Source organism: Echinops telfairi, unplaced genomic scaffold (assembly GCF_000313985.2).
Source record: "Echinops telfairi isolate 266 unplaced genomic scaffold, ASM31398v2 ScPeMD7_7458;HRSCAF=8496, whole genome shotgun sequence".
NCBI classification, from domain to species: Eukaryota; Metazoa; Chordata; class Mammalia; order Afrosoricida; family Tenrecidae; genus Echinops; species Echinops telfairi.
In genome coordinates this window covers 13741312-13756052 of record NW_022111358.1, presented here as the reverse complement: position 1 = coordinate 13756052, position 14741 = coordinate 13741312, and the positions used below count along the sequence as shown (strand labels likewise).

The window sequence follows — 14741 nt, the reverse complement described above, 5'->3', positions numbered from 1 at the left end:
GGTGTATTCCTGGGCACAAACCAGGGTGGGGGTTTCCTGAGGTGACACGGGATGGGAGGAGATCCAACGGAGAGACTCCTTTGCCTTCATACATCGTTATTTATTCACGGGCTGATTTTTTTGAATCATGCAGGTGTATTGACTTTTAAAAATATAAGTAAGCGCAACGTGATAACTGGCAAGTTCTAGGGCAAGAAGGTACAGGGTGCTCCAAGTCTACTGGGGCCCCGGAATAGCCTCCCTGACGAAGTGCATTTGAGCTCAGGTTCTGCGGCGGGGGAGTCATTTATTAGGTGAAGAGAAGAGAAAGGGAAACAAGCAACTTCTCCTTCTGTCACACGGTAGCCTGGCACAGGACCCGACAGGATCGGCGACCAGTAGGAAGCGATGACGGGCAAACAGCCTCTGTGGCCAGAGGGACACAGAGGTGGACCTGAATTGAGGCTCATTCTTGCTCTTGTCCCCCTTCATCCCTCCCACCCCTGCCTGCCCATTCTCTGCCCTTGAGTTCGCTCCCAGAACCCGTGGTCACACCCTGAACCTGTCCACCACCACCCCACCCCCAAGAACAGAGGGATTTTCTGGGTTCACAGCAATAAGCCACAAGGAGTTTTCTAGTTGCAATCTGGTGCTATCATGCAGGAACATCTGGCAGGTGCTCTGAGAGCCCCGTGTCCCTTGTAGGACAGGCTGCCGGGCCCAAGTCTTCACCTAGACCCTGGGTCCTGCTCCTGAACCCCTGAGCAGCATGGAGGCTGGGAGGGGGCATCTTAGAAGACAGGGAAACTAGGAAAATGCAGAGAACCCCAAAACAGCTCTTGTACTCCCCATACCAGGATTCCCTTCTCCTTGAGACCTTTATATATGGGTCAGACGCAGGGTCTCTCAGCCGACCCTGCTCAACTCCTGGGATCAAGAAATAAGATGGCTTGAACCCAGGATTCTCTAAGCCAGAATCTGGAGTCCACCTAGTGGACCCTAAGACGATGCCATCCCATTCTAACTGGCACGCACGTCACCAATGACTCCTGTCCCAGCTGCCAAAGGAAGAGTCCAGCCCTCTGGGTGTGGGCGGTGCCCGAAGACTGCTGACCGAAAGCAGCCAGTAAAGGTCCTGTGACCCTGTGAAGACCCCAAAGGCCATTTGGCTGGAGAATGGTGATGGAGGTCTGGAAGGTTTAGGGGAAACTGAAAGATGTAGAGGTGCGTTGTGCAGAGGAAGAGGTTTTAGGGCCCAAGTTCATTGTCTAGGATGGCGCTTTCCCAGGCTCCCACTCTAAGAGGTCAAGAAGGGGGGGCTAGCGGTGCTCACCACTCCCACCGGCACAGGCCAGGAGCAGAAAGCCAAGGTGCGAAGGGGCTGGTTTGCCCTGCTGTATCTAGGAAATGAGCTCGTCACCCCCCACAGCCCTTGCCTGGGTGCTCAACGGCTGCTCTCGCTCCAAGTGGCTAAAGACATGACACTGGCATCTTGGAGACAGGAAGACAAATAGTCATGAGGTACGGGGCTCAGCACCTGTTCCTTTACTCCCTCCGAGCTCCTAGGACAAGCATCTCCTCTCTCGGGAGCTCTGCCACCGTGGATCGTAGGAGCATGAGAAGAGAAAGGAGACACACGCTGTGTATCTCGTCTGACTGGGGAGAAAGCTGGGCTGGCATGAGGTCTTAGCCCAGCGGTCCTCAACCTGTGGGTCGCGGCAAACGACACTTTCACAGGGGTCGCCCAGTTGATAACAGTAGCAAAATTACAGTTATGAAGTAGCAACGAAAATAGTTTTATGGCTGGGGGTCACCACAATATGAGGAGCTGTGTTAAAGGGTTGTAGCATTAGGAAAGTTGAGAACCACTGTCGTAGCCCCTGTTGCCAAAGCAAGGGGAGCTCCAGCCAGGCCTGGCAAGTGTGATCAGAGATGCCCTGATACCATGAGCGAGCCCATCAAGCAGCTCCCCTGGCCTAGCCTCAGCCCCTTCTGGGTTATTCGAAACCACAGGACCCAGGTGATCCCATTCGAGATGCAAACCAGGTGGGGGAAACTGACTGCTGGGCTTTCAAGAGGTGGACGAGTCCCTCGGGAATTCCTGCAGCTGGGAACCAGGATAACAAGCTGGTACATCCAGCATTCTCACCAGTCCTTTGATCCCGAGGTACTGCAGACCACCCGAAGACCCGGTGTGTCCCATGGGGTCTGGGTGTGGTGGCAGTGGTGGGAAGACTGTGCCTGGCAACTTTCTTCCCCAGCCTCCCACCACAGATGCCCTCCCTGGCCTTTCCAGGTTGGAGCCATGGCCTTGGCCAGACAGAGGGTACTATGCGTAGGAGTGGGCTGGGAGCAGTCTTAGACCAGATGGTGCCTAGGAAGGCCCGGGAGCCCCCTCCACCTCTCAACGAAAGAGTCCAGGGGCTCCGGGAGGCTGGGGCTTGGCTATTCCGTTCCATCAAGCTAGTGGCTGTGTCTGTCCTCCTGAGAGGTTGGGGCTGCACCCCAGGTGTACATGCCACTGTGCACGTGCACTCTGCTCTGTCCGGCACAGCCTCCCAGCCGGCTCTGCCAATATCCGGGCCTGCAGATCAGCTAAGTCAGGAGTTAATTACACTCATGAGTTGCTTACACCTTGGGAGAGAGCTAAAGAGAGTAAGAGAATCCAAGCTAGGAGCTGCCAGCAGATCAGAAATGAGCCATTGCTGGGGTCTCCCATGAGCAACTGTTGAGTCAACAGAATTCTCAACTGCATAAAACTCCCCAGAAACAGAACTGTGGCCTAAAAGATGGCCTCACCTGCACATATCCCCACCCAGCTCTCCCCTCACCCCCAAAGTCCCTTCACACACACTCCAGGTCATGTTTACAGGGGCTACTGCACCTAGCAGCCTCTACCTTACCCGGCACCCAACCCACCCCTGCCCCTGCTTCCAGTGGAACCATGGGTAGTCTAGAGGGGTGGGGCTGGTGCCCTGGCAGATAATGCCAGGTCCCCAGGCTTACGTTTGCCACACACTCGAGCTAAAAGTTTCCACATAAAAAGCGCCTTTCAGAGGGTCTGCCAGGGCCAGATGGGCACAGCATGAGCTGCAGCGGCCAGGCTGGGGAGTCAAAGCAGACTCCTGGGGCTCCAGCATCTCTCTGGTGAGAGCCGGGCCCCAGGCCAGGGCAGGATGGAGCTGCCAGGAGCCAGAGCACGGCCTTCCCCTCCAGAGGGTCTCTGGTAGCAGGCTCCAAACGGGGCATCAGAAGGCCCCAGAGGTGGTTTGTCTCGGGGTCTGCTCTGACAATCCCCTACATTGGGAAACTGTAGGGAGATCCATCCAGCTGGTCAGCCTGGTCATCTGGTTGCCATTTATTTAGAGTCCCTAAGGTGGAAGTGTCTTGTGCATGTTCTCCCCTGTAATCCTCAGAGCCCCCGAAGGTCCCCACGGCCATCTCTATTTTCTAGCCAGGGAAACATGGGCGCCCAGAGGCTAACACTCTTGCCCCATGTTACCTGCCAGTAAGTGGTAGGAGAAAGGCTTATGCGCACTGCTGGTCAGAAGTGTTTGCTCCTTCCACACGCTGGCCCAGCAGGTGCCAACGGCCGGAGCCGGGCCCTAGGGTGAAGGCTCCTAGCCCCAGTGCTGCCCCAGGATTTGCCACAAGGTGAGGGCAGTCCCCATTCTTACATGGCCGAAGGGGTCAAGGTGGTTGTTTGTCAGCTTCAGTTTCTGGAAGGAGACCAGCTGCCGCATCCAGTGGGCCCCAGTGGCGGGAGAGTCCGGGTGAACATACAGCCTTCCTGGCATGGCGGGCTCAGCCTTCCCCGCCACCATCCTGCCAACAGAGCAGACAGAGCCGTAGTAGCAGCTGATTACCCCAGATGTCCTGTCCCCCCACCTGCCCCCCAAGAGCAAATCCCCATAGACCAGATAGGAGACGGCTGCTGGGCCCATCACATGGTCACTGTGGGCCTCTGGGCATGGGAGTGAGGGGCAGAGGCAGAGTGCTGAGTCGGGGAGCGCACCTCGGCAGTAGAGGAGAAAGGGAGCCGATGACTGCAGTGTGGTGGCTGATTTGACCGACTGGGACTAATGACAGAGACATTATAGAGACACCGAGGCACTTCTCTGTGTGTAGTATTTCACGATTTTTAAATCGTTTACATTATATTTAGAGGGAGCTGCTCAGAGGAATTAAGACAACTTTCAAATGGCCTGCCCCCAAAACTATGGGGGATATTAATTGGTAGTTGTCCCCTGCGCCAACAAGTCTGAGTGCTAAACCAGCCCAGAGTGGAGAAATAGGCAAGAAACATCATCCTTGTGATAAGAGTTGTATGAGCCCCTAATAAAATGATTTTTAAAAAAAGAAACATCACCCTGACCCCCAAACCCTGCTCCCTCTCCCAACCCCTGCCAGCTAATCCAGCTCTACCCACCCACCACCAGCCCCAGAGCCCAGCGTCCAGACTGGCTGTTGTTTCTTCTCCCTCACGCTCTCCTTGAGCCCTGTCCTGAGCTCGGCGGGCAGACACTGTTGTTGGTCTCGTGAAAGGGAACCCAGCATTGACTCCTCAGACTTCAGTTTGGCCTTGTCCCTCAGTCTGCCTGCCTCCCTCATTCGATGGCCAAAGGGTCAGACCAGGGTCTAACTGCCCAGTCTTGTGTGTCACCTCAACAGCATAGCCATCAAATCCTGGTTGTCCATGGTTGTGGGTGTGACCCCTTGGGATCTGCCCTACACTGCGGCTGGTTCTCAGCCTCCACCCCCAGCTCTGCTAGCCCCACACGTGCAGACATCAGCCGGCCCTCCCCAGCCTCTGCCGCCCCCAGGCCAAGCAGTGGGCCCAAGGCTGTGGATCTGAGCAGCCACCAAAACTACCTGGCAAACCCTTGGGAGGAGCATCAGATGGGTGGAAGAGCAGGTAAGGTGAAAAGTTGGTGACGTGGTGAAGGTCCCAGGCCTCTTACCATTTATTGTCACAGAACTTGTAGCGGTGGTCATCAGCAGGGACGATATCGATCAGCAGGATGTACTTGGTCTTGGGGTTCATGCCTGTGACCTTTACTTTGTAGCTGGGGAACATCCTCCTGAGGGAAGTCAAGAGGTGAGGTGGGAGGCCTGGACAGAGCACCAGGAGAGATGGCCAGAAGCCAGAGGGAAGGGGAAGAAGGCTTTAAAAGGTACTGTCCTTTTAGCAAGTGGTGTGGGCAGCAAAAAGTCAGCCCCGGGCCCCGTGGAGGACAGACTTACAGCCTAGAAACCCAGGAGGCAGCCTATGCGGTCGCAGTGAATCAGAATTCCTCCCTGGCGATGGGTTTGCTCGTTCGTGTTTGTTCATTTCTGTTGTTGCTTGGGTTTTGTGTTGTCCGTTTAATAAGCCATCTTGGCACTGGTCATCACTGTGTGGCCTTGCATGAGCCACGTCTCTCTCTGCTTTCTCTCTCCCTAACCCTGCACAAGCAGAGGCTCACTGCTCTCCTCAGAGCCCTGTCAGCCTGCGTGTCTGGCAGGAAGGGTAACACACTTTTCCAAATCCAGTGGCCTCCGACCCACAATTCCCTAAGATTTAGGCCCAGCGACCGACCGAGCAGCCAACGCACAGAGTCCCTGGCCAGGAGTATGAGAGGAATTTCTACACCAACTTGGTGGTCTTTATGTCCTGCCTGCCAGCTAAAATGCTGTCCGCCGTCCCTGTCTGCTGCTTGCATCAACATCAAGCTGCTTCCTCTGGGCCACTGTGTCTGTGGATGATCCCAGGAACGGAGGAAAGTGTTGTTAAATTTCTCGGGACCACGGAGAGTGCTCAGCAGGCAGGGTGTCCTCTTGCCCTCCCTTAGGCCTGTGCACGCTAACTGGGTGAGGGAGGGAGCCCCCGTGGGTAAGGGCGCGGATTCTGGCACCATGCTGCCTGCCCCACCGCTTACAAGATGCGAGGCTTTAGGCAACTTCCTGAGATCTGTACGTACAGTTCTGACCTCTAACATGGAACCATGATGACTACCTGTCTCCTAGGTGTAGGGTCTAATGAGTCCAGTTACGATTGTTATTACGACCTACTTCTGAGAACAGCTTGTATGATCTACTTCTAAGAAAATGAATTCACCAAAAAACAAAGCTTTCTCATTCTTGCAGTCCATGCTGAGGCTGCCCAGGCCCCTAAGGCGCAAGGGACCCTCTTAGAGAAAAGAACTTCTCCAGGCCACTCAATACATAAAGTCAGTTCTCTCTATCTTCAGGGACCATCCAAATGGTTCCACATTTGCATATTCAACCAACCGTGGATCAAAATGTTGGGGATGAAGCAATCCATGGTCCATGGAATCCCTCAAAGGCTGAGAAGTGCAAGGTGCTATTTATATAGCATTTGCATGGTATTAGGTATTGTAGGTAATCTGGAGATGATATAAAGTATATGGGAGGATGTGTGTGTGTAGGCTATATTACTCCATTTTATATCTAGGACTTGAGAATGGGGTGGGGTGTGGCTTTGGGCATCCACAGGAGTCCTGGGACCAATCCCACACATACTGAGGTACCTCCCCTGGCCACCAGGCCCCTAACACAAGACAGAGAGGAAGTGCAGGTAGACAGAAATTCCTGGCAATCCTCCTAAGGTGCCCCTCCTCCTCAGTTGACATTCTGCCAAGAGGGCTACCCCAAGAGGGAATCAGGGTCCAACCCAACTGCAGACCTTAAGGGATAAGAGATTCAGCCACCTGAGTTGTGTTACTATCCACTGTAGGGCAGCCATCAGGGTCTCCTCTCTGCCTCTGAGGAGCCACCCCAGGAAAACTGTCCTAGACACCTCAGAGATGGATAGAGTTCCCCACTTTGTCAGCAGGGACTCCAGCTTAGGGATAGGGCTTGCAGAAAGAATCAAAGCCCCCACAAGCTTCCAGAGCCCACATCAAGCCCAGGCCAGGCCCTCTGAGGTCCAGGGTTCAGTCCCACCCCCCACCCCATCTCCCAGTCCTACTGGCAGCTGCAGTCTGTGCTAGGGGAAGAACCTGTATGGGGATCTTGTGTGAGCGTGTGTCTGCAGAAGGGCAGGGGCAGGAGCACAGGCTCAGAGTGTGCATGTGCGTGTGCATGTGTGCCTGCAGGGAGGAGGGAAGTTCTAGCGGCAAGTCCAGGGACTTATAAACCATGTGGAAGAATTTGTCTCAGATGTCAATTGAAAGCATTTTCAAATGTCCACCCCACCCCCCTCCCCAGGAATTGGGGGTGGGGATGGTGTGGGCTCAGGAACCCAACCCAGCCTCTGCTTGGCAGCTCCCTTGCCCCTGGCCTGGGGGCACAGCTGGAGCCTGCACCACCCTGTTCCTGGCCTGAGCTCAAGGCTGGGAGGGCGGCAGCTGGATCACCTCCCCTCTCCCCAGGTTGGAAAGGCCAAGAATCTTGTCCCCTCCAGGCCACCATTTTGTAACTGCTACAGAAGCAGCCTCAAAATGGGGCAGCCCTGGCTGTGCTCGGCATGGTCTGGCACCCGTGCCTTGCACTTAGCTGGTTTCTTCAGTCATCACTCCAGGTGGCAGCAGCCAAGGGCAGGCCTGGCCTCCCCGGGAGCCAGCCTGCACACACAGGCCAGGAGCAAACGCCTCCGGCCCCTCACAGCCTTAGTACCCCAGGCTGCGGGGGCTGAGTGTTGGCCTTCCCCCTCTGCTCCTACCGCCGGCCTCTCTGTAGCCCGGGCTACCAGCTGCACACTAAGTGCCATTGTAAACCCCCTGAAGAAGCCCGGGCACTGCCTCCAGATGGCATGAAGCTGGTGTCCTGGGATTTAGTGTCCCCTGGAAGTGACCACAGACAGCCCAGACTCCTGACTAAATACAGCCTCGGAGAGGTATTGCTGGACTTGGGGTGGGTGTATCTCCTAGCCTCTGCCTCCCCTGCCCACCAACATCAAGGAGGGCTGTCTCTGGCTGCCTGAGAAGCTCCATGGTCTTCGTGGAGGGAGAGAAGTCAGGGTGTCAGGGTGACCCAGGGCAGGGACTGCTGCGAGGCTGGCTGGACCCACCCTCCACTGAGGGAACCTAACCAACCACTCGTGGGGACCTGGGGACCCACAGTGAGCTGCACAAGAGGAGTGTGCTTTATGGGGGGTTCCTGTCTGAGACCCCCACACACACACCCCAGGCCTTTCTTCTGAGGTGCCTCCTGGTGGGTTCAGACTCACCACGGAGGGGCGCAGGGATGAGATTTGCTCCACCACCTGGTGCTGGACAGGACCGCACCAGCCCAGCATGGGGGAAGGGCAGGCTGTGAAGGTGAGGCTGACCTCCACCCCCACCCCCACCTGGCTGAAAGGGGAATTCACAGGGCCCCCATCACCTGCCCTTGGCTCACCGGGTCAGTGCAGCTATGGGCTCTAAGGCCCTGCTAGGTCCTCCCTCCCTAATGGTCCCTTGCTCTGGACCTCGGGAGGAGCGCTGCTTGTATTATGATCAAGCTCTTGGACAAGAGCAGAAAAGCAGCACCCCGAGATGGGGGGACCCCTCAGTGGGCCAGGGGGGATGGGTCAAAAAGGGATCCTCCCTCAGCTCCCACCTTCCACCCCTACCACTAGCCCTTCACCCTCTCCTGGCACACATACTGCCCACCTGCTTCGAGAGCCCCCAAACCTCTCCGTGAGCTCCGTGGGGCTGCCCGCGCCCCTGCACGCATCCTGTTCTGGCGGCCTGGCTCTTCCCCGTGGCCCCTCCTGGACCCCCGTCCCGCCCCGCCCGCGGGCTCCAACCCTCCTCCCTCCCCCCAGCCAGGTTCGATCCCCTCTCGCGGAAACGGCCCTGCCGGAGGGGGTGGGGGCTGGGGGGGGTAAACGGCCTGGGGAGATGAAAGCCCGGCTTCTCCTCGGGACCCCAGACAGCTCGGAGAGGGTGCCGGGCGGCCGCCTTATCTCCTGTCTTCTCGGAAATGGCTTTAGAATGAGCTGCTAACATAAGCTTCCCCGGAGTCGGCGGGGTGTCCGAGGCTTGGAGGGGGGATGGGGGGAGGGGGGAGACTGGGGATCAGATCAATGAGGACTTGCTGCAGAGCAGGGCTTGGAGGGGCACCCCGTGGCCACCTCCGGGCTGGCGGGCTCCTGCGGCACCCGGGGATGGAGTGGCCAGGGAGGAGGGGGGAGGGACTGGAGAGCCTTAGGGCACCCACCAAATAGTCTCCACCCGGCCCAGGACCCCACGAGCCTGCCCGGAGCCCCAGGCAGCTGCGCGTGCCTTCTTTCTCCGGGCAGGCGGCCAGGAGGGGAGTCTGGGACCCGGCTTCGTCCTGGGGGGCCCGAGGCGCCCAGCGAAGGCTCTCTAATGCCCCGCCGACTCACAGCGACCCTACCGGACGGGGCAGCGCTGCCCGTGGGCCCCGGAGGCTGTGAAAGCCCCGTGAGGAGCCGCTCCACCCCCCTACCCGCCCCCAGGACTCCTCCAGGGGACGCCCGTGGCGATGCCGCGGTGGGTTTCTTCCTCGGAACTGGGTGCTGACTGACTACAAGACAGCAGGGTGACCCGCGTGCTCTTCCGCAGCCCCGCTCCACTTCAGTGCCGTTTACACCTTTAAAAACCCAAACAGCCTCCGATCTTGGGACAAGGCAGGGGGCCACAGAAAGCCCACCCTACAGAAGGCGAGGCCTGGGCCGGTCGGTCGTTTGCGGGCGAGTGAAGGAGAAGCCTTGGGGCACGCGGTGGGGAGCCAGTAGGGCGACTGCCAGGTGCTGATGCCGCCATCCGAGACACAGCTAGCCTTCCGCAGCCAGAGCCACGAGGACCCGGCTTCATTGACTTCCACTTTCCGCCATAAAGAGAAAATGTCTTCTAATTCTCCAAAAACCTTTTTTAAAGAAATATTTTCCTCGAATTGGGGGTGGTGGTGGCAGGGAGGGAGGGAAGCTGGGGGGAGGGTGTGTGGAATGGGTGCTGTTTGCCAGGTCAACTGCTTCTCTTAGGACCGCCCCCCCCCCAAGCCACTTCCTTCTGATAGACTTTTGCTTTCAGAAAATACTTTAAAAAGAGATCAAAGCACTCTCTCTCCAACCCACTTTTCCAGTGTCTTCAACCCTTACTTCTCTTATCACCCACGCCACTGGGCTCTGACGCTCTGTATACAGAGCAAGGGCAATCGGCTTTGAAGCCCCGGATTAAGCCGGGCCAAATCCCTGCCTCAGAATAACAAACAATGCAGGTTCAACAGGAGTTCTCATCAGTAGTTCATTTTTCAAACGCAAATTCACTGTCATGAACACAAGCAACATTGAACTCAACAGGCCATGAAGGCTGAGAGAGGAGATTTATCTGGTGGCAAAACCATGACCTAGGAGTGGGGCAGTCAGACAGTTAGGAAATTTTCATTCGGGGGAGGTTTCTATTTAAATTTTTGTGGAGCTCACTTTTATCTGTATTTGGGAGAAAATGCAGCTTCTCACATGGATCATGCTTGGCAGGGACGTGAGGGGGGGAGTGGAGAGAGGGGTCTGCGCCTGCAATAAGTAGCATGGAATCTCTGGTACTGGGAACTGGGGGGCTGGGGGACAGGGACTAGTTGGGAAAGAGTGTGGCCCCATTTTATACAGGACATCAGGGGCTCCTGTGCATTCAAAGCTTGATGTCTTACTTCGGTGGAGAGGGGGGATTATTAACCGATTAAATTGTTTAACCATTTAAAGTCATTGTCCTGGAGCCACTGCCCAAAGGAATCACCCTCCTCTGGCCTTTGGTTCTTTAAGGACTTAAAGGGCTTGAGGCAGGCAGGAGCTTGTGATCCAAGAATTCAAACTGGTTTGAGAAAGTTCTGGCTCTTCTCAAGGCCCATAACCAGAGAGCCATTAATATGCCCTTAACTGGTCAGGGTCCAGGGTAGAGCAACCTTACATTGAGTCACAGCGACTCTGAAAACAAGCCCCCAGAGGACCTCTCACAGCTGGGCATCCTACGTCAGGCTTGTACAGACCTGGAAACTGCCCCCACCTTGCTCTTACGGATGTGAGTCAAGTGCTTTCCCTCCTGGGGTTTGGTTTATGTTCTCTCTGCTCTCCTCCAGTTCTGGCCTTCCAGAAATCTACATTTTAAGGTTTGAGAAACAGAAGTGTCCCAGGAAGGATCCTGGTAGAATCAAGAGTAGGGAACTCAACTTGGGAGAGTATTGGACAGGATGGAGAAGGGTCCCAAACTCAAATAACATAAACTGCATTCAGAAGAGATTAAGGGAGAAAGGCGAACATGGTGACCAGGGCAGTGGAAGTAGTCTTTCAACAGAGAGGGTGAACTGTACAGGAGGATAAAGAGTCTCTGAGAACCCTGATTGGGGGTGGGGTGGGGGCATGATTTAAGAACGAGGCCTGGTGCAAGGACAACCTCCTGCCATCTATAATTGGTCAACCATCACAGTTAATTTTAAACTCTTGCTGTATTCCCTCAGGCCAATTACTTAAGGCTGTACCAGGATCAGGCACACACATCTGCCTCAAACTGACCACCTCTGAAACCCTGTGAGTGCTCTGTGGGTGGAAGGGAAGGAGAAGGACCCACACAGGTGCAGGAAACCCCACTGAGATGAGCCACAAATGCCTTTTGTTTAGAATGAGGAGGCCAGGCATGCCCCAGAACTTACTGGCCAATCATTTTCAAGAGAAAGTTATTTCTGCTGCCTAAAATATGGAAGCTCTGAATCTTTCTTTCTCCTTTCCTTTCCTCCACCCCAGCAGGCACAAGAAATAAATCCTCTTTTTCACACCTGTAATCCACTTGACAGTTTACCAAGCACAGTTCACGTTCACTGGACTACTTGGTTTGAGCCTCACCCAAACCCACCACCAAACCCACTGCTCTTGAGTTGATTCTTGAGCCTCCTAGTAATCTCTCTCTCTCTCTCTCCTCTCTCTCTTTCTCTCTCTCTCTCACACACGCACACGCACGCATGCATGCACGCCCGCAGTAAGTCTACAGTCACCATCTCTATTTTACCAAACAACACTGAATCTCAAGGAAGTTCAGCGACTTGTCCAAGTGCACTCAGCTGGCTACACCTGCACCCCTCCCACTTCCACCCCCACCCCCATATACCTTCTTTCCTTGTCCCCAAAATGCACCAAACAAATCTCTCAGCCCTCCCCGCCCCCATACAGTCCCTGGGTGGCCATGTCACCTCTCTGACTAAAGCTGGTGACTAAGGGGAAGTGACCAAGTACTCAGACCTTCAGTTGAGAGTATCAGAGTCCCCAAAAAAGCCAGGCAAGCATGGGGCATACTTGTGCTAATTTACTAATCTATAGTGAACGCTTTCTCACTTTTTCCACCATATCACAGATTCTACTTCTTGGTCTGGCTGGCATCTGTCTCTCTCTTGACCCCCACAGCACCGTTCTACAGAATCAGGCTCTTCCAATGTACAGTCCCTGACAGGCTTACTTGTGCTTATTAAGGAATTGGCAGTGAGCAGTTTAAAGAGTCCTGGTAGCACACTGGCTTAAGTGTTGAGCAGCGAAGTGCTAGGTTGTTGCTTTAAACCCACCAGCCCCTCCTCGGGAGAACGATGAAGCTGTCTGCGCCCTTATCAGAAACTCACAGCAGCAGTTCTCCTCTGTCCTATAGGGTCACTGTGAGTCAACGTCAACTTGATGGCAATGGTTTGGGGTTTTTGGTTGTAGTGAACAATTTGCACATGTGTTAACAAATAAGCTCATATGGATTAGTAAGCTAGCCCCTGCTTGGCCCCAACAAAACAAAGGGGACAAGGCTGCCTGGCAAACAAGACAGAGAAAGGACCACTGCGCCCAGTGGTGCAACTCACCGGCACTGGCTTTTTATTTCCTCCGAATGGTCCTCCCTCCCCTAATGACGCAGCGGCTCCCTACAAAGCAGCAGAAGATGCTGAGAGGATTGCTCTAAGGGTTATTCCTATTTTAGTTAACATTTATACAGGTGCCAGGAACTGTATGCTAAGTGCTTTACCGTAGTTCCACTGTGTGCTCTGGAATTATTTCATAAATGGAGAGCGGAAGGGACGCTGAGGCCTAAGCACCTTTTGGGTTTCACTGATGGAAGTAGCTGGGCGGGAACGGGAACACTCCGCCAGCCAGCCCTCTGACTGTCGGTCCTCAGCCCTTAGAATGTTCCCAGTGATATAATTTCTCTGACAAGCCCAACCTCTGCCGGCCTAAGGGACATTGTCACACCTAGCCTGTCTCCAGGGAACCAAAATTAAGTGTGCATGTGGAGCAGGGACAAGCGAGGAGGGAGTTCCTGAGCTCAAACTCTCCCCTTCCCTTGATCACCACTAGGCCCCACTCCCTGCCCCTGCCCCAGCCCAGCACAGCACCTTCTTCGCTCCAGCAATTCCGAACCCCTAGCTGCTCTCCCTCTCTCCTCCTTGCACGCTCCCACAGACACCAGCGCATTTTAAAGATGTTTCCACTTTATAAATCACCCCTCTGGCAGCCACCCCGAGAGCTGCTTCCCTATAGTGCGCGCGTGTGCACACACACACACCAGTCTCAGGTCTGGGCAGGCGGTGCTCCAAAACGATACGGAAAAAGAAGAGGGAAATCTTATGTTCTTGCCCATCTGCAAAGGAGCAACTTCTCGGTGCACTCCTGAAAACTTCCTGAGGAACCTCCTCTTAAAGTCCCCAAAGGAGGGAGGACAAAGCAGGCAGGCCCCAGGGGACAAAGTGCCCAGCAAGAACTCAAGGATTGTGCCCTTGTTTGCATCTCATTTACATAGTATTCTTGAAACACATACACACACAGCTCCTCAATGGGTAGCCCCACTATGGCCTGCTCACTCTGAAGTCAAGCACAGAACAGTCTGAGGCCCACCGCAGCTCCCCACCCCCACCCACCCACACTGGGGACTGGGGACAGAGAGGACTTCTAAGGGGTCCTCTGGAGGCCCCTCTCACCCCGCCCCCCAACCTCTTCGGAAGTACATCTCCCAGCCTGACCTGCCCGCCTTGGTGATGATCATCTCGGTGCCGGCCTCGTGGAACTTCTTCCAGAGCTCCTTCTCGTGCAGGCCCACCTTGATGTTCTCCACGGTCTGCGTGGAAAGGAGGGCTTGTGTCTGCGCAGGGCGCTCTCACCGCAGCCTGGGGCGCTTAGGGGGACCCAGCCCTCGGACACAGGCCTCAAGACGCATCTAGAACAAGACTAGCCTCGGGTGCCTCATGATTTCGTTTCCAAAACTTACAGTGTACCCTAGGAGAATGGAGCCATTTTTAAACTGGTGCCTGAAAAATCCCTCCTTCGGGGCTGCTCGAGCAGATGGGACACAGAGGGCATAGGTACTGACCCTGCCAAGTAGATGACCCTTTCCGCGGCGGACTTCAGGTGGCCGGGATGGGGCCTCAGGCTCAAGGCAGACGCAGACACTGGGAGGGTCGCGTGACTCATGCACCCACTGGCACTGCGTTGGGCCCGCGCTGGCCGAACTGGGGACTTGGGGCGTGCGGACTGTCGGGGTTTGGGGGTGCCCCAGACCTCAGAGCTCCAGCGCGGCTCCTGTGCGCACACCTGGGAGAGGGGAGCTCTCACTGCCCATCCACCCCCAGGTCGGTCGCCTCCCCCGTCCTGTAGGGTCCTCAAACTGAGTGTTTGGCTAGAGTCACTGGGCTGCTTGGAGTGTCTCCCTCCCGCGCCCGTCCCTGAAGACTCAGTGTGGAGGAGGGATGGCCAGCGGCGAGGACGACCAGACGACGGTCCTGACGCAGCCAGCTCCCCTGGACGGTGCCCTGCGTTCGGTCGGCAGGACTGAGCGCCGCCGACAGACCTGAGTCCACAGCCG

At 55.7% G+C, this 14741-nt stretch overlaps 1 protein-coding gene across 1 annotated transcript in view; it reads right to left on the bottom strand.

Annotated features, from left to right (window-relative positions):
• TBX4 (T-box transcription factor 4) overlaps positions 1-14741 on the bottom strand; it is a 33402-nt gene that overhangs the window by 14634 nt on the left and 4027 nt on the right. The window contains exons 3-6 of the mRNA XM_045299292.1: positions 14359-14458; positions 13903-13997; positions 4941-5060; positions 3657-3804 (exon numbers count right to left, since the gene is read on the bottom strand). Of these exons, the coding sequence (XP_045155227.1) occupies positions 3657-3804; positions 4941-5060; positions 13903-13997; positions 14359-14458 (463 nt within the window). The remainder of the gene's footprint in view (positions 1-3656; positions 3805-4940; positions 5061-13902; positions 13998-14358; positions 14459-14741) is intronic.